Source organism: Oncorhynchus kisutch, linkage group LG5 (genome assembly GCF_002021735.2).
Source record: "Oncorhynchus kisutch isolate 150728-3 linkage group LG5, Okis_V2, whole genome shotgun sequence".
In the NCBI taxonomy this organism is placed as follows: Eukaryota; Metazoa; Chordata; class Actinopteri; order Salmoniformes; family Salmonidae; genus Oncorhynchus; species Oncorhynchus kisutch.
Genome location: NC_034178.2, coordinates 2,419,596 through 2,439,275, shown reverse-complemented (window position 1 = coordinate 2,439,275; position 19,680 = coordinate 2,419,596). Strand labels below are relative to the sequence as shown.

Genomic DNA, 19,680 nt, shown 5'->3' with positions numbered 1-19,680 from the left:
CTCAACACCTGTTGAATATGACTGGTGTCAGTAAACATCGGCAAAAAAGCTTAATTCATTGTTGCCAGCAGTACAGTTACAGTCACCAACGCTCTGGGTAACATGAAAACAGCCTAACCAGCTTTGCTAGGGTGAGTAAAATGGTCAGAGTGAGGTGTTCTCTCATTTATGCCTGGAAGTAGCTAGCATGCTAGCTAACTTTAGCCAGCGAGACTGAGCGCTTGACTGCCGTTGTGTGGTCAGAGCGCTCTGATCAACGCTACTCCTCGGCCAGAGCAGTGTGCGCTCTAAACACTCCGAGAGCGAAACACTCAGAATTCATGAATGGACAATCTGACAACGCGCTGTATTTACGAATGCCCAGAGCACACTCAGAGTGAATTTATGAACGCACACCTAGGTAGTCATAGCCATAAAGATCATACAATTCAAAACATAACGCTATGGTCATAAGCGATGTGTTACCATAGAGACACAGTTAAGATGACTACACACAATGAGTGAGAAAATGAACACTCAAACCACCTTATGTTTTACTGTAACAGATTTGTATTGCTTTAATGTTTTTTTTCTCCTCAGGAACAGGTAAGCCATGACAGTATAATGCAAATGAAGAAAAAAAAACACAAGAACCTTCTGTACATCCTTAGTAGTACATTCACACACTCATTAAGTCCCGTCTGTACACTGAACTCCTCCACACACCTCCACACAAAAATACATTCCATTTCCATTGGTTAACACTGACTGACAGCCGTGGGGTCATGTAGCTTGAAATGTTGAGGACTTTAAAAAAAAATACCAGCAAATAAAGAATAAATAAGGAGAATAAATAAATCATGTTACTTGTGAGAGGGCCACAGAGGGCCACAGAGGGCCACGGTTTGGACATCGGGGTGACTATAGCTAGACGTAGTAGCTCAAATAAAAGAGATTTGAAGAATTGTAGACAACATTTTGCCTTCACTGATATTCACATGAAATGATATAAAGTAATTGTTTGCATCTCTGCATCTGTTGTATGGTTGTGGTATTCCATTGGTAAGTGCTTTCTAAACGGGTTAACAATAGTCTCAACTCCATTCAGTTGCAATGGAGAGGACGAGAGAGAGAATAGAGAAGTTCATATATAATGGTGGTGTTAGTGGTATGTGGGTCTGCATATTTACTGGCAACAGAAGGAACATTTATGAATTCATTCGGCTTAGCATCACAATTTCCTTGGAAAAAAGCCAAACATGTAGACACCATAGAAGTTATGTGTTTGAATCTTTGGCAAATCATAATGACGGTATGATGGGTTGCACATTGTTGTTTACATATTGCATTTAAGGTCGGCTTCTAAATTAAATGTCCTCATGCTTCCCTTATAAAAAACTATTCTTTTTTGTTACGAACATTTCATATTTTCATAATGTGGTAAATCCATATTCAAGAACTGACCCTAAAACTGGCAACAACATTTGCCAGGTAACTGATATTATTCGCTGTATTATGGCAGCGTATAAGACAACCTTGAACATTATGTTGGTCTACCACCCAGATGGTTTTGTCCATGCATTTCTCCTGTAAAAATCATATGCTTTCATCCCATACATGCCTAACCTCAATCTCTGAGAACGCGAAGAAGAAGAAACACGAGCTAGAACAAACAAACATGTACTGAGTAATGTACACCATATATATCCAAAAGCCTTTCAAAATCTCCCGACTTTGAAATCATTAGCCAAAATAAGTATTTTTTTCTCAATCCTTAAGGTAATCTTCTTTATGTAGACTGTACAATATATGTATATATGAGATATCATGGAGGAACAAAGCAACAAAAATAAATATTTTTTTTTTTAGCTATGTCACCTTTCAATGTAGTATATCTATATACATTTGATATCAATATCATTTTTCCTTAGCTTATGGAAGATGGGTGAGTGGTGTGTGTTTGAGAAGCAGGCATTTACACACAGTGTGACAACCTCTACGTTTGTCTAAAGGTATGTAGATGCGATCTGGTGAGAGGATAAATTCCCTTTTGGTTAAAAATGAAAGACGACCTTGCTTGATACAGTGAAACCCTGCAGCAAGATTTTTTTAAATATCGCATCTCACCATCGAGTAACTACTTCAACAAAAGGCTGTCTACATGTTCTTTTTTTACGACTCTTTATTAGAGTCCAAAAATGGTTTATAATATCATGCAGTCTCTAACAAGGCAAACAACCTGTGTTTTCTTGTCTTAGGGTTAAAGTCTTCATAGAACACAGCGTAGAATGGCTGTTTTGGTGATGCTGAACGTAGCTTAGAGGGAGGGGGGTGCAGTTGGACTAAAACATGCAGGACAGTGCCTAGGGCCCAGGGCTCGGACCAGTCCCTGGTGTTTGTTTCCAGTGTGTTGATTAGCAGTGTCTGTGAGCAGCCAACAGGTGAGGATCAGTCTGAGTCAAGCAGGATTGAGTTCAAACGTGGATAATCGGCACCACCGTGTGGACAGGAGGAGTGACAGCAGTAGATTTACCAGCTACCTTTCCACAGGCCAGAGTAATCCATCTCCCACATCTGAAATCAATCAGTGCGCTCCAGGATCGACTGGTCAAGTCTGGACCTAACATAAGCAATGTGTTTTATGAGAAGGTTGATCTGCTCTGTGAAGTTGAGCACAGTTTATTTTTCTCGCTGTTGAGCCCTTTACAACATACAACAGGCCTGGGAAATGTCCACTCCAGGGTTCACAAATGACTTTAGTGGACCAAGCTTAAAGATCGAGCTAACATGCAAAATGTCTTCTTAAATATTCTTTAGTAAGAAGCCACTGAGGCAAACTATTTTTCTGAAGACAGAATAAAGTTCAAGAAGAAAGCATTCTTTCTGTTTTTGTCTGTTTCATTTCAACAGTCCCGTTGTAAAAAAGAAAAACTGAGAAAACCTACAACGCCTTAAACTGACCGTCTAATAATGACATACTTGTTCTGAGTGCTACCTTTGGTAAATCAATCCGAAAACCTGATAAATGTCAGTGTCCTTTTCTCCCACTGATACTTAGTTTAGCACACAGCTCCTCCACCTTCTATCCTCCACCAGCTCGAGACACATTATCACTGTCACCACTCCAGCCACAACTTCCTCTGGCGCCATCTTGGATTACCTCCAAGTCCTTCAAACATAAAATCTCGCAGAATAAAACAAAGAGAACATATCTCAACAAAAAGAACAGAAGAAAATTATGAAACACAATCCAAAATTATGAAAAAAAATGGAAGCACAAAAAAATGACTGCCAGGGGTTTGTTGGTTTCATCGCCTCATGACTTTAGAGACGAAGTTGACGATGGCTGAAGCAGGCTGGTCGGGGTCCAACTCGGCAAACAGGTGGCTGACGTTGTCCGTTGTGCTTCCTTGTTTACGTGCCACGAAACCAAACAGTCTGAAGTTTAAAGAGAAATAAAAGCCTGGTTTGAATATATAGGAGATGGTTCATGATTTGATGTAGTTATTTATAGGCCTATGTGGACCATGGGACTTATTTGTCCCATCTAGTTAATGACCTATTCTATGTATAATAGAGTGATTTGAGTTGTGAGACCTACTTTGCCGTTCCACCTCCTTCCTTGCTCCACCTGTGAAGACGAGATGTGACAAATTAATTTTGGAGGAACAATCAACAAACCTTCCCTATGTAGGGTACATTTGCACTCATTTTTAGCACAGCAGAAAGATCTGGTCTCAAACACTTACTTCCTGTCCTGGGGGTCAATGTCGCAGTAGGTGACAGTGTTGATTGGGTAGTGCCTTCGGAAGAAGACCCTAGGGCAGGAGAAAACTCAGAGTTAGTGTTGGAAATCTCAGCTTGTCAACAAGCTAGCTCAATTCAAGTAAAACAGTTTGACATGCTAGTATAGCAGTCAGAATCAATGATTGAATACCGACAGATTTCTATGACTCTGACTATGGGGGTAGGGTGCTGTTTCCATGGTTACTACTCACTTCCTCTGGCTATCCGTGAGGGTGATGCCCTGTGACGACACCTTGAAGTGGACGGTTGTTGCCACGGGCAACGGATTGACGGCCACCGTTTCGCTGATTGCCTTGGCGACGGCCTGAGGACCGGTCAGAGACTCCATGTCCACAGAGCTGATGTAAAGAACATTGCATGCTGGGAGAGAACAAAAAAAATGGTGCAAATCAGTCACTGTTGAAAATGAAGCAGTGGAGGAGTTCAACTACCAACAATTAGTGCAAATCATTTGAACATGTTGTGGATAAGTGTTGAGAAACAGATCGAGGCAACAGCTGGCTGTATATTAGTGGCTCCATATCTTTCCTTTCTTCTCCGATCAGAATGCTCACTCCATGCATTTGTCGGTAAGTAGTGCCATGCTATCTCTACCAAAGAGAAAAGAACACACGTCCAATCCAGAAGACAATGTTTCAAACCTCACAGCTGCCCTGCATAAGACCTAAAGAACAGCGTTATAGAAACTTCATTCGTTTGAGTGACAACCATGACAAGCAAAGATGTGACTAAGGCAGGCATGGTAGTGAGAGGGAAGCTTCTGTGGTGACCATGCAGAGCTGAAATATCAGTCTGGGGAGTGTGGGGACAAGGGGGTTAATAATGCCAAAATAGAACCCAAAAACACAGTGCAGTATTTACCATGGGCCTCCTCGGGGACTTGTTGCTGTGCTACTGCAACATAACAGGGTATCCGAGCATGAGAGGAGAAACAAAACCACTGTAGTACATGAAAACTATGTATTTGCGTAACTGCATAGTAATTACATAGGTACTACAGTAGTAAAAGTAAAACAGAATTTGGCCGATTATTATTCGTTTGTTGTTATATGTATCTACTGTTGTAATAGAAGGCTCGGAATGGATTGATGATCAACTGAAAGAGAATGGGCTGAATAATGCAGGGTGCAGTTTGTCCTCACCTGCTCCTTGTTTCACCAGCTCGGCCACTGTGTCAGTGGGGGTGTCCAGCTCCAGGGCCTCCTCATTGGGATCTTTGCTGGGGATCATCAGCTTGCAGGGCAGGGCCAGAGGAGTCATCGAGTGTTGGTACACCAGGGCAGACAGACATCCTGCACACACACATGATTAGCAAGTGTACTTTCTTGCTGGTGGGCTAATGAACGAGTTCTCTGTTGAATATGCATGTTTGGAACTCACCAAAGTAGGGTTCGTTGGGACAGCCCTTCAGACGAACGCCTTTAGGGCTCGTCTCAATCAGGAAGTGCCTCACCAACTCGCTCGTGATGTCACCAACTGCCAAAAAACAAAACAGTAAACACATCCTTTAATCAAAGGTCTCTGATCGAAGGTCCATTGTTGCACTTTCACTCCTAAAGATTAAGGTTGGGATTCGGGTTTGGGTGCTCTGATCCTAGACCTGCGACTAAGATTAAAGATCTACTGTACCTTTCTTGTTGGCCTGGGCGGTGGGAGGTGGGCAGGCCACCTTCATGGCCAGGCCGTAGGCCCCTCTGAAGGAGTGACTGTCCCTGATGACGAAGGCCCCTGGCTCCCTGTCTCTCAGCAGACTGATGGCCTGCTCTCTGGAGATGTCTGGCTTGTACCAGAACTTAGACGTGTCCTGGACAAACTTCACGTTCAGCCTGATGTCTGGACTCTGGTCTGTAGAAGTAGTGACAATGGTCAAAGCAATGAAATAGGGATGATTCTTAGACTTTCGTCCATCAAAATAAGCACTGATTGACTGTACAGTTTCTGTTGTGCATGATTGAGTATGACCGCTCACTTGGCTAGATCTGAATAGATTGAATAGTTATAAAGAACATGGCAGAGACTAGGGCTAGATGCTATTCAGGAGTGGACCTCCTCTCTCACCGTAGATGGAGAATTTGGTGAGGTCGGGTAGGGTGTGAGAGGTGGACACACTGGGCGTGCTGCCTCCACTGGGTAAGGTGGGTATGGTGGTCTTCCCATCCAGAGTCCCATACAACAGCCCCCCATTGGACCTCTCTCCACTGGGCATCCGCCTCTTCTCTGGAAGCATCGGCTGGGGCGACACTGGGAAAGAGGGCGTGGGTGGTGCCCCCTGTCTGTCATCGGGCGTAGTGTGGCCACTGGCCATCGGGTGACGCCCCATCAAAGGGCTAGGAGGGACGGCGGCGGTTCTGGAGCCTCTTGAGGGGATCACAGGGCTGCCGGGGACTTGCACCCTGTTTCCATTGGGCGATGTGGGGTGACGAGCCAGACCCGGGCTGGCCTGATTGGCCAGGCGGCGCTGGAGAGCGGGGCTTGGTGGGGTGTTGGTGGCCACCGTGCGGTGGAGTGTGTTGGGGCTTCCGGGGACGGTGTGGAGGGGGCCCACGACGCTGACCTGGGATCCCTCAGGGGAGTGGGGGCCGTAGGACGGAACGGGGTTGTGCTGGGCACTCTCCAAGGGGTGGGAGGGGAAGCCGGAGTCAGCCTGGAGCCGAATGGTGGAAGTCATCCTCATGCTGCAGAGAGAGAGAAACACTGAGCTGTAACCTAGGACTATCTTTATTCCTCTTCTTTCAAGAGTTTCCCCTGGGTTATCCAAACTCTGTGCCCCAGGAACAGTACAGTACTCACCCGTCTGGGCTGTGGATGGGACTACTGGAAGATATAGGATCATTTAGGGGGTGTCCAGCATAACCACAGCCGTCTGTAGTGAAAACACACACACATATATTATTATTACACTGTTATTGTCAGGATAAACAGGGAGTGAAAGGGATGCTGTTATGAGGGGACCGACAGAAACCTGGCGAGGTCATTCCCAAAAACAGTACAAAAAGAAAAGAAACATCCTGAGGGAGACTCAAAGTGGGATTAACACAGATGCAAAGTTGAGAGGTGGAGGCATTAAACAGGCCCACTCAACAGGCTAACAACCAAGTATAGATTTGATACCTAACCTACTGTAACCTTACCTCACACCTTAACAAATTCCTTACTTTAACCTGAACTCTTTCTTCACGTTTCAGAAACTTTGGGACGCATTGGGCACCCAATGATATTTGAGAAGAGGCAGGACTTAACCACTGATAGCCAATCAAAACAGAATGTTTGCGTTTGCAGCCTGTATAGTGGGACTGTGTTATTCCTCTAGAAGCAAACAACAGAAGGTAGAGCAAAACCGAGACGCCATAACAAGATCCTCCTGTCAAAACGAGGGGGTTTTCAAACATGGCCGAACACAAAGGATTATGGGTACTCTGTGTGATGGGGATGAGAGGTTGATGCCACGTGTTGCCATAGAAACACCCTTACCTTGCTCCTCATCGCTTACAGAATCATAGTCTGACAGAACAGAAAGAATAAGTAGAAGAAGAAAACAGTCGGTGATTGAGGGAGAGGTGAGAAAAAGAGGAGGAGGAAACCGTTGAAAGAGAAGCAAGAGACCAAAGTTTGCAGGTGTGTAGAAGCAATTAGGGGACTAAGAAAACCTAGATGGGAAAAGGTTGTGTGTGTGTGTGTGTGTGTGTGTGTGTGTGTGTGTGTGTGTGTGTGTGTGTGTGTGTGTGTGTGTGTGTGTGTGTGTGTGTGTGTGTGTGTGTGTGTGTGTGTGTTCTGACCTGATCCACCATGGAGAATGTCTGCTGGATGGTGGGGCTTCAGTCCTAAAGCAGAGAGAGGGGTTTTGGCCAAGCCTGGAGGAGAACGGGCTAGAGAGAGAGAGAGAAACAGAGAGAGAGAGAGAGAGAGAAACAGAGAGAGAGAGAGAGAAACAGAGAGAGAGAGAGAAAAACAGAGAGAGAGAGAGAGAGAAAAAGAGAGAGAGAGAGCGACAGAAACAGAGAGAGAGAGAGAGAGAGAAACAGAGAGAGAGAAACAGAGAGAGAGAGAAACAGAGAGAGAGAGAGAGCGAGAGAAAGAGAGAGAGCGAGAGAAACAGAGCGAGAGAGTGAGAGAAACAGAGAGAGCGAGATAAAGAGAGCGAGAGAGTGAGAGAGGGAGAGCGAGAGAAACAGAGCGAGAGAAACAGAGCAAAAGAGCGAGAGAAACAGAGAGAGAAAGAGAGAGAGCGCGAGAAAGAGGGTGAGAGCGAGAAAGAGATAGAGGGAGAAAGAAAGAGAGAGAGAAAAATTAGAGAGCGAGAGAAACAGAGCGAGAGAGCGAGAGAAACAGAGCGAGAGGAACAGAGCAACAGAGTGAGAGAAACAGAGTGAGAGAAACAGAGCGAGAGAGCGAGAGAAACAGAGAAACAGAGCGAGAGAAACAGAGCGAAAAAAAGAGCGAGAGAGCAAGAGAAACAGAGCGAGAGAAACAAAGAGAGAGAGCGAGAAAAACAGAGAGAGAAACAGAAAGAGAGAGCGAGAGAAACAGAGAGAGAAACAGAAAGAGAGAGCGAGAAAAACAGAGAGAGAGAAACAGAAAGAGAGAGCGAGAAAAACAGAGCGAGAGAAACAGAAAGAGAGAGCGAGAGAAACAGAGAGAGAGAAACAGAAAGAGAGAGCGAGAAAAACAGAGAGAGAGAAACAGAAAGAGAGAGCGAGAGAAACAGAGCGAGAGAAACAAAGAGAGAGAGCGAGAAAAACAGAGAGAGAGAAACAGAAAGAGAGAGCGAGAGCGAGAAAGATAGATACAAAGTGTGATAGAGGGAGAAAGAAAGAGAGAGAGAAATTATAGATAATGAGAGAAAGAGAGAGACCAAACCAAACTGTAAGTGTTTAGCCTACAGAAGATCTGAGCTGATTCATACAGAATGCATAGTGTCAGATCCAAACAACCAACAAACTACAACAACAGGACAACCAGGATGGTGAATGGAGACACAGTACAGCGTGCCCTGGCCATGCAAGAGTTGGGACATGGCATGCAGAAAGCAAACCAACACAGAACACTTCACTGAGGGACTGGTGACACGGAGAGGGAACCAATGGCATCCTGAACAGTACATCTAGTAACTACATAGTAGTACTGTATATCCAAGGAGACACAATGACTACATGCCAGGATTGGGGTCCAATCCATTTTTTTTATTCAGTCAATTCATGAAGTGAATTGAAATGCCATCAGTTTTCCAGTGGTGGAAAAGAGTATGGCAGTGTTGGCGTGGTGGACTGGACACAGTAATCTGAAGATTCCATCAGTTTTCCAGTGGTGGAAAAGAGTTTGGCAGGGTTGGCGTGGTGGACTGGACACAGTAATCTGAAGATTCCATCAGTTTTCCAGTGGTGGAAAAGAGTATGGCAGGATTGGCGTGGTGGACTGGACACAGTAATCTGAAGATTCCATCAGTTTTCCAGTGGTGGAAAAGAGTATGGCAGTGTTGGCGTGGTGGACTGGACACAGTAATCTGAAGATTCCATCAGTTTTCCAGTGGTGGAAAAGAGTTTGGCAGGGTTGGCGTGGTGGACTGGACACAGTAATCTGAAGATTCCATCAGTTTTCCAGTGGTGGAAAAGAGTATGGCAGGATTGGCGTGGTGGACTGGACACAGTAATCTGAAGATTCCATCAGTTTTCCAGTGGTGGAAAAGAGTATGGCAGGGTTGGCGTGGTGGACTGGACACAGTAATCAGAAGATTCCATCAGTTTTCCAGTGGTGGAAAAGAGTTTGGCAGGGTTGGCGTGGTGGACTGGACACAGTAATCTGAAGATTCCATCAGTTTTCCAGTGGTGGAAAAGAGTTTGGCAGGGTTGGCGTGGTGGACTGGACACAGTAATCTGAAGATTCCATCAGTTTTCCAGTGGTGGAAAAGAGTATGGCGGGGTTGGCGTGGTGGACTGGACACAGTAATCTGAAGATTCCATCAGTTTTCCAGTGGTGGAAAAGAGTTTGGCAGGGTTGGCGTGGTGGACTGGACACAGTAATCTGAAGATTCCATCAGTTTTCCAGTGGTGGAAAAGAGTATGCAGGGTTGGCGTGGTGTACTGGACACAGTAATCTGAAGATTCCATCCATTTTCCAGAGGTGGAAAAGAGTATGGCAGGGTTGGCATGGTGGACTGGACACAGTAATCTGAAGATTCCATCAGTTTTCCAGTGGTGGAAAAGAGTATGGCAGGGTTGGCATGGTGGACTGGACACAGTAATCTGAAGATTCCATCAGTTTTCCAGTGGTGGAAAAGAGTTTGGCAGGGTTGGCGTGGTGGACTGGACACAGTAATCTGAAGATTCCATGCATCCTCCACTTACCAAAGAATCCCACATCAATTCTTTGTCTGTCTGTTTCAAAGATAGTGCCTCCAGAGAGGGCAGGCAGGGGCCAGAGCAGGGGTAGTGGGGCAGGGTAAAGGGGGTAGATGGAGGGGGGTATCTGGGGGCTCAAAGCGGGTCCTTACTTCAACTACAGTGTGGCGGTGACCACTGCAGGAATAGGGAGCCCTAACCCTGGTTGGTCCCAAATAAGTCCAAAAGCAGTCTGTCTATTGAAATGATCATTAAGATAAATATAGATAGATACAGTATTTATCTATATGGTGCCAAGAAGCAATCTACTGTCTAACCTGACATGATTTATATGTCATAGGTTAAGTGTTGAAACTACAATACATTATTATCTTCTATCTATTCCTGTGTGGCTCAGTTGGTAGAGCATGTAACTTGCCAGGGTTGTGGGTTTGACTCCCACAGAGGAACAGTATGAAAAAGTTAAAAGATTTATACATTCACTACTGTAAGTCGCTCTGGATAAGTGTGCCTGCTAAATTATTCAAATGTCATTTCTCATTATTATTCCCAGTCTCTCATAATGTCTTTCACAGAGGGAATTAGTATTAGTTTACCATTGAATCGTCTCTACAAGAGAAAGAAAGGTGTTATTGAATTCATTTAGGAAACCCACCACCACCGATTAGTCCCAATCAAAACACCAACAACTGAACATTACAGTAACAGCAGTGACTTTCTCTGGCCCTGTCCAAATAATGTCAGAACGCATCGTTCCTCCCTTATAAGAAGGCAGTAAAGAAGGATGCATCTTAAAAGCATTGGAACTGGGCCCCCTTCTACAACCACTTATTGTGCATCACTTTAGGCTTCAACTGCAAGTACGAAAGATACTACATACTTAACGTTTATGGCAGTCGTATAATTGTGATTGACGAACTGTGGCAATGGAGTAAGGTCTACTGGCGCCCTCTGTCTGCAGGGAGGTGAACTTACACATGTTGAAGTAAGGGGTCTGAGGTGAGACAGGGAAGGCAGGGGTCAGGGGGTGGGCCTCACCACCACTGCTGAACATAGGACTGACAGCAGCCCGACCGTCAGCATCATCATCCCCATACGCCTCGCGGTAGCTGTGCATGGGGCCCTGGAAGGAGGGGACACAGCACACACGCAACACACACACACACACACAACACACGACATAACACACACCCACCCACAGACACAGAAGGAGCCAGAAAATACACACGGACAAGGACAATACACACATAGAGGTAATGCAAACAGGCACAGACAGAAAATAACACACAGATACAAATACGGACAGAGATAGCGACACATTACAAACCCACACACACCAACACAAAGTCCACATAGACACACACACACACACACACACACACACACACACACACACACACACACACACACACACACAACAGACATGGTTACTCTCACAGTGAAACAATGAACTATTCAATGAACGGAAGACCATTTTAAGCTGATAAAGACTAGAGAGAGAGAGTTTGCTGCCTGTGGCTGGACAGGGGTATGTACTCTACCTCTCTGGGTCTTCCTCCAGGGTTGAGGATGTGGAAGTGTGACGAGTGGACAGGGGAGCGCACCGGCGCCCTTGTGTGGGCTGGAGGGTCCTCGTTGCCACTCTGGTAGTGCCCCTCGCTAGTGGTCCGACGGCGGACAGTCTCCTGAGCCTCCTCCGGCGTCATCCCACGGGAACGCATCCCTGGAACGCCAACAACAGCGTCAGGAATTCCCAAAGGCTTTCCTTCAGTTTCAGGAATGTATTTAGGAAGCACAATCACTTTAGTGGGGATCTAAAATATGGATCTGGAAATAAGTTTCAGAGTTTATCTACACTGTATATACCAGGTTTCATACATCATTCCAAACTTAAAATAAGTGATTTGCTTATTTTAAGAGGAATGTTGTCACAAGAAAGAGAGGGATAGAGAGAGAGAGAGAGGGATAGAGATAGAGATAGAGAGAGAGATAGAGATAGAGGGATAGAGATAGAGAGAGAGAGATAGAGAGAGAGAGAGAGAGAGAGGACAAACCAGAGAAAGAATAAGAGCGATGGCGGTCAGATTGTGGCGTAGTGGAAATGCTTTCGTTGATGCCCTGAATACGAGCGTTGTACTCTGCTCACAGTGGGGGTGGTGGATAGGAGGCAGAGGAGGAGGTGGAGGAGGAAGAGAAGGAGGAGGAAGGAGGTGCAGGGGCAGATGCAATGGCGTGAAGGGTGGTCCAACAGAGCAGAGGAATGGATGGACAGAACAAGAGACAGAAACAGAAAAAGACAGAGAGAAAAAAATGAATAAAGGAAAATGAACGTTTTATTCTGTGAAGTCATTACACAAACAGAATAAAGATGGAAGTTAAAATTAGATATGAGAGAAATTAGACATTGCACATTCTGGAATCCCCCAGAACCGGATTGAGAAACACTGCTTCACCTCACATTAGTTTTATGGCATGTTTCCTGTTCTGTGTGGACCGCGGGAAGACTAGCTGCTGCTTTCACAACAGCTAATGATTCTAATAAAATACCAAACACCAAGTCAACATCTGCGGTAGAAAGACAAAGGCAACTACCAAATAAGCCCACTTGGTGGCATCTGTGAGAACCATACCATACGCTTCCATACGTGGCGGGACATGAATGTGGAAAATGCATGGTAGCTGAGAACTCAACCAGCATGTCTATTCTTACCACCTTAAATCTCATCTCCATGGTGTCCAGCTCTCCCCTCGCTGTGGGACACAGCTCAGAGCTCACCGTAGGTTTTCAGACTATATCTGTCCTGCTCAACTAAGAGTTTTTATCTAGCTAGCTCAATGATATGATGATTCCACCTATTACCAAGGTCAGACAAAGCTGGGGACATGAAACAGTAGCTTCTATTTCCAACATAGAATTAGATATATTAGAGTACATGTAAACAGTAGCTTCTATTTCCAATATAGAATTAGATATATTAGAGTACATGTAAACAGTAGCTTCTATTTCCAACATAGAATTAGATATATTAGAGTACATGTAAACAGTGCACATCACTGAATAAGTCAGTGGTGATAGAAGGCCGTTGATATACTGCATTTGACTATGACTGTGCTTCTTACAGTTCACAGCATGTTCCGGAACAAAGCGTTCATTGTGACTCTGCAGCGGTGCCTGTAAGGATGACAGTCAAAACAAGGTCCCCTTGCAACTGTCCCTGCTAACGAATGTTTGGTAACAGTTATAAGGTGTTATTATGTAGTAGTGGCAGGTAGCCTAGTGGTTAGAGCGGTGGGTCAGTAACCGTTGGTTGCTGAATCAAATCCCTGAGCTGACAAGGTAAAAATCTGTCGTTCTCCCCCTGTTCCCTAACCCACTGTTTCCCGGGTGCCGAAGACGTGGATGTCGATTAAGACAGCCCCTCCCCCCCACCTCTCTGATTCAGAGGGGTTGGGTTAAATGCGCATTTCAGTTGTACAACTTTCCTAATGCATTATAATACTTGTCATAAGCACATATTATATCATTATAATGTCTTTTTGCTTTTATGTTTTGTGACAGCGAATACTTCTGCTTTTGAAAATGACATAATGAAACATGAAATATGAAAATGTCAGAAAATTGTGAAACTAAACAGGGATATTCAATCTAATCCTCAATCCGGTAGTGACTTACCAGCGATGCGTTGAGCCACCAGGCCCTCCAGGTTGAGGTTCTCCTCCTCAGGTTCTGGCTCCTTGAGAAGGGGGGAAGAGTTGGGGAGGGGGGAGGAGGAGGTGCTGTAGCCATGATAGGGAGACCCTCCCTTGCGGTCTGGGGAGTGGGACACCACCGTCCCACCTGGGTACGAGTTCAGGGGCTTCATCTGGAGCTGTCTGAAGATGGAGGCGGAGTCAGAGGGGTAGAGGGGGGAACCAGGCCCCTGAGCTGGGTGCATGTGGTAGGGCTCGGGGGGGTGTATGGGAGTGGTGTTGGTATGGGGCTGGTACGAGGCGGACCTCGGGGGGGCATACGACAGGGGAGACTCAGCCACAGGACTCTGGACGGGCGACGTTGAAACCCGGCCAGCCGTCGACCTCAGAGGCTGTCCGAAGGCATTGTAGTTAATGTTATAGCCATGGATGGCTGAGTCTGCCTGGTAGGACGGCCTGGCCAGAGATTGGGAGAAGGGGATCTGGGCTGGCCCTCCTACACTGTTCTCACCAGAGGGGGCGCTGTAGGACTTGGGCACCTGTCCTGTGTGTGGGTCCAGATCCAGCATCAGCATGTCGAGGGCTTCGATAGACTGCTCTATGTCGTGCTGAGAGGCGGTGGGGGGGAAGTGGGGTAGACTGTGTGTGCTCTGTAAGGGAGGACCGAAGGGGTCGTCTGGCAGACTGTACTGGTGCCATGCGCTCAGCCCCCTCTGGACTGCCTCCCTGCTACTGGTGCTCCTCTCAGGGGCCCTGGGCAGCTTGTGGCCTCCAGGCTCAGGGGTCCCGAAGGACTGGGAACGCTGCATACTCCCGTTCTGGTAACTGTTAGGAGAGTACTCCTCCTCCTGGGGCGAACTGGAGTCCATGATCCGCTCCTGTGCCGACGTAGAAGTCCGTACCCGGTGCACCGGCATCTCCCGTAGCTTCTCTAGGTATGGCCCGTCGTTCTGCCTATTAATGGGTATCTGTGATTGGTAGTACAGCTCTGCGGGCGTGGCCTGGCCCTCCAATGACGAGAGTGTTCCCAGACTGTCCACGCTGTTACCCTCCTGACTGATGTGCAGCTCGTCGTCCAAGATGTCCGTCTCGCGCTCTTCGGCGGAGGGGGCTGCAATGAGCCGGGTATGCCCGCTGACGTGCACCTGGGCTGGGACAAGGTGGCGTACTGCCCCCCCGGGGCTGGTGGAGGTAGCCAGGTAGGACTGGCGGTGGAGCATGGGGGCCTCAAGGCCACTCAGAAGCTGGTCCAACTCTCTCTTCTCCTGGGGACTCAGAGGGGGATGACTGGGCGTGTTGTGGTTCTGGTTGGTGTTCACCGCTCCATGCAGCAACAGACTGTGGTCATCGGTGCGATCGGTTTTGACGGATGCTGTCGAGTTCCCAGAGTCGCTGCTGACCGACAGGGCGTGGTCGACCGCGGGCAGGGAGGCGTGGCCCACTACCGGGAGGGTGCGGTCAGAACTTGGGAGGGTGTGGTCAGGGTGTTGGGGGGTGTGGTCTGCGTTGGTTAGGGGGTGGTCGAGGACGGGAAGGCCGTTGATTGTGACCACTCCATCGAGGGACTCTTTCTTTGTGACTCGGGCATACAGGCTGCCGTCGAGGGGGCCTTGGGTGTGAACAACGTCTGAAAGAGAGAAGAAGAATACATGCTATTAAAAGGTGCACAAACAAAGAGGAGAAACTAACACATTTCTGATTTTGAAAACTCCTCACAAATGACCCAACATCACAGTCACTTTCACACCACAGGGACTTGTGCCTGACTCCTAACTGTTTCCTGAGACTGGACCACGACAGCTAGTCCCCCATGGAAAAGAGAATTCACTCCATCCTCCAAGGAGACACAACTTAATGTAAGCTTAAGTCAACACAGCATATTATTCTTCTAATACAGTAGTGTTGAGTGCATATATGTATATACATACACATCCAGGCCTTTCAGCCCTAAACACATGGAGCCTCCAGCCCACCATAACAGCCCTGGCTCTGGCTCTGGTCTAGTATAAGTACATTAGGGGTCCAAGAATCCCAGTCCAGGACCTGTCATGATGCGTCAGGCAACACAACCCTACATGGCGTGACAAGGACCCCCGCACCACCGTCTGTGGAACATCTCCCAGACACAGAGCACAAACTCGCCATGGCAACGACAGAATTACCACATCAGAATTTCCAGATTCTTCAATATCAGAATTTACAGTATGTGAGAGCACCAGAATTCCTATGTTATATATACAGTGTATGTCATTTGACATGTCCTGTGTCTATCTATATGAATGCAGCACGTTTCATTTGCTGAGGTGATTTTGTCACTGAGTAACTGTTTTTATGCATCGATGTCAGCAGGCTGTGTATAATCCTCAGATGTTCTCCCATGCAGATACATCACTCTTGATTTAAGGCCAACATTTCCTCTAATAGCCACCTCTCAAGTTTGGCAGGAGTCCCTGGCAACCTCCAGCACCCATTTCCTGGACCAATCACTCCACCAACCAATTCCTCAACATCTGGTCTCACAACAGCTCTAAACTTGAACATGTCTGATGATGAAGGATGGCACAAGATCAAGAGGCATGTTTCAAACAATATGAGGCCCAATTTGAGACCAGAAACTCAGGTTCATATTGATTACAATGCCCTGCATCATCTTTGTCCTCCTATAAACTTCTCCAGAATATTTTCAGGACCATATTGACCATGAAAACACACACACACACACACACACACACACACACACACACACACACACACACACACACACACACACACACACACACACACACCTCTACATCTCAAAAAGACTCTTCTCTTTCAACAGCTGCTTAGAGGAACAGGTGATATCTGGTCACCGGGAGCAGCTTCTGAACATCAGCACAGCATGGTGTTAGTTGGTGGGGGGGTTCCACAGTGACACATGGAGAGGTTCTCTGACCACAGCTATTTACGAGGCCATGTCAACAACGCTACAGTAGCAGAATGAGAGAGAGAGAGGAGAGAGAAAGAAAAGAGAGGGAGAAAGCTACCCTTGCTTACCCACCAGAACACACTGTTCCTTATTTTTGTAGGGAACTTCTGGTGCTCCTGATATTGCCCACAAAATACTTCCCAGTCCAGAACAGTTTGCCTGATAACCTACTTCAAGCCAAGTCCAAGTCCTGAATCAACTCCCATGAAAGCTTTTCTTACCTGGAGATAGATTTCTTCTCTTCCTCCGTCCTTTCTGTGTTTTCTTTCCTTTAGTTAGATTAAATAGAGTAGCTCTTTGCCATCACACTTGGTTTGGTTGAGATGAAGGGGAGAAATCCTTCACTAGGCTATGATTCAAATGATACTGAGTTGGCATAGCCTTCCCCTCCCTCTCTCATTGGTTGGGAGGAGACAGAGATGTGCCACCCTTCACCTATTGATGTTGGGATTGGGCGAGGTGGGGTGGAGCTAGTCCATTCCCTGGGGAGTTGAACTATGAGTTGTGAGCTGTGAGCTGGTCCAGTGGAATCTGTCAGTTCCTTCCTGGCATTGGGAGTTTCCTAAAACTACAACACCCACGCAGCTAACCACCCTGAGCCCTGGCCTGGACCCACTCCTACACAGTGACATCACTCACACTCACACTGGGGTTTCCCTGGCCTCTCTCTCTCTAGTAATCTATCTGTCTCTATGTCTCTCTCTCTCACACACACACACACACACACACACACACACACACACACCCACACACACACATGCGCACACACACCCACCCACACACACACACACACACACACACAGGAGGGACAGATCTCTGTTCTGTTAGGAGAGGTAGATCTCTGTTCTGTTAGGAGAGTCAGATCTCTGTTCTGTTAGGAGAGGCAGATCTCTGTTCTGTTAGGAGAGGCAGATCTCTGTTCTGTTAGGAGAGGCAGATCTCTGTTCTGTTAGGAGGGACAGATCCCTGTTCTGTTAGTAGGAACAGATCTCTGTTCTGTTAGGAGGGACAGATCTCTGTTCTGTTAGGAGAGGCAGATCTCTGTTCTGTTAAGAGGGACAGATCTCTGTTCTGTTAGGAGAGGCAGATCTCTGTTCTGTTAGGAGGGACAGATCCCTGTTCTGTTAGGAGAGGCAGATCTCTGTTCTGTTAAGAGGGACAGATCTCTGTTCTGTTAAGAGGGACAGATCTCTGTTCTGTTAGGAGGGACAGATCTCTGTTCTGTTAGGAGAGACAGATATCTGTTCTGTTAGGAGAGACAGATATCTGTTCTGTTAGGAGGGACCGATCTCTGTTCTGTTAGGAGAGACAGATCTCTGTTCTGCGGACAGGGACAGATCCCTGTTCTGTTAGGAGGTACAGATCCCTGTTCTGTTAGGAGGGACAGATCTCTGTTCTGTTAGGAGGGGCAGATATCTGTTCTGTTAGGAGAGGCAGATCTCTGTTCTGTTAGGAGAAGCAGATCTCTGTTCTGTTATGAGAGGCAGATCTCTGTTCTGTTAGGAGGTACAGATCCCTGTTCTGTTAGGAGGGACAGATCTCTGTTCTGTTAGGAGAGGCAGATCTCTGTTCTGTTAGGAGGGACAGATCCCTGTTCTGTTAGTAGGAACAGATCTCTGTTCTGTTAGGAGGGACAGATCTCTGTTCTGTTAGGAGAGGCAGATCTCTGTTCTGTTAAGAGGGACAGATCTCTGTTCTGTTAGGAGAGGCAGATCTCTGTTCTGTTAGGAGGGACAGATCCCTGTTCTGTTAGGAGAGGCAGATCTCTGTTCTGTTAAGAGGGACAGATCTCTGTTCTGTTAAGAGGGACAGATCTCTGTTCTGTTAGGAGGGACAGATCTCTGTTCTGTTAGGAGAGACAGATATCTGTTCTGTTAGGAGGGACAGATCTCTGTTCTGTTAGGAGAGACAGATCTCTGTTCTGCTAGGAGGGACAGATCCCTGTTCTGTTAGGAGGTACAGATCCCTGTTCTGTTAGGAGGGACAGATCTCTGTTCTGTTAGGAGGGGCAGATATCTGTTCTGTTAGGAGAAGCAGATCTCTGTTCTGTTAGGAGAAGCAGATCTCTGTTCTGTTAGGAGAAGCAGATCTCTGTTCTGTTAGGAGAAGCAGATCTCTGTTCTGTTAGGAGGGGCAGATATCTGTTCTGTTAGGAGAAGCAGATCTCTGTTCTGTTAGGAGGGGCAGATATCTGTTCTGTTAGGAGAAGCAGATCTCTGTTCTGTTAGGAGAAGCAGATCTCTGTTCTGTTATGAGAGGCAGATCTCTGTTCTGTTAGGAGGTACAGATCCCTGTTCTGTTAGGAGGGACAGATCTCTGTTCTGTTAGGAGAGGCAGATCTCTGTTCTGTTAGGAGGGACAGATCTCTGTTCTGTTAGGAGAGGCAGATCTCTGTTCTGTTAGGAGGGACAGATCTCTGTTCTGTTAGGAGAGGCAGATCTCTGTTCTGTTAGGAGAGGCAGATCTCTGTTCTGTTAGGAGAGACAGGTCTCTGTTCTGTTAGGAGAGACAGATCTCTGTTCTGTTAGGAGAGGCAGATCTCTGTTCTGTTAGGAGGGACAGATCTCTGTTCTGTTAGGAGAGGCAGATCTCTGTTCTGTTAGGAGAGGCAGATCTCTGTTCTGTTAGGAGGGACAGATCTCTGTTCTGTTAGGAGAGGCAGATCTCTGTTCTGTTAGGAGAGGCAGATCTCTGTTCTGTTAGGAGAGACAGGTCTCTGTTCTGTTAGGAGAGACAGATCTCTGTTCTGTTAGGAGAGGCAGATCTCTGTTCTGTTAGGAAGTACAGATCCCTGTTCTGTTAGGAGGGACAGATCTCTGTTCTGTTAGGAGAGACAGATCTCTGTTCTGTTAAGAGGGACAGATCTCTGTTCTGTTAAGAGGGACAGATCTCTGTTCTGTT

At 46.7% G+C, this 19,680-nt stretch overlaps 1 protein-coding gene across 7 annotated transcripts in view; it reads right to left on the bottom strand.

Annotated features, from left to right (window-relative positions):
- Nucleotides 1–529: 529 nt before the first annotated feature.
- Nucleotides 530–19,680, bottom strand: part of LOC109884357 (tensin-like) — a 221,719-nt gene continuing 202,568 nt past the window's right edge. For 4 of the 7 annotated variants that reach the window (XM_031824010.1, XM_031824008.1, XM_031824011.1 and 1 more), the window contains 16 exons: nt 13,795–15,438; nt 12,176–12,259; nt 11,663–11,844; nt 11,097–11,244; nt 7,563–7,652; nt 7,258–7,287; nt 6,577–6,649; nt 5,845–6,461; nt 5,416–5,631; nt 5,167–5,262; nt 4,929–5,078; nt 4,648–4,680; nt 3,978–4,146; nt 3,729–3,797; nt 3,581–3,610; nt 530–3,417 (listed from right to left, as the gene is read on the bottom strand). In XM_031824010.1, the coding sequence (XP_031679870.1) occupies nt 3,288–3,417; nt 3,581–3,610; nt 3,729–3,797; nt 3,978–4,146; nt 4,648–4,680; nt 4,929–5,078; nt 5,167–5,262; nt 5,416–5,631; nt 5,845–6,461; nt 6,577–6,649; nt 7,258–7,287; nt 7,563–7,652; nt 11,097–11,244; nt 11,663–11,844; nt 12,176–12,259; nt 13,795–15,438 (3,761 nt within the window). In that variant the 3' untranslated portion in view covers nt 530–3,287. The remainder of the gene's footprint in view (nt 3,418–3,580; nt 3,611–3,728; nt 3,798–3,977; nt 4,147–4,647; nt 4,681–4,928; nt 5,079–5,166; nt 5,263–5,415; nt 5,632–5,844; nt 6,462–6,576; nt 6,650–7,257; nt 7,288–7,562; nt 7,653–11,096; nt 11,245–11,662; nt 11,845–12,175; nt 12,260–13,794; nt 15,439–19,680) is intronic. The other 3 variants (XM_031824014.1, XM_031824013.1, XM_031824015.1) reach the window with 3 other exon arrangements.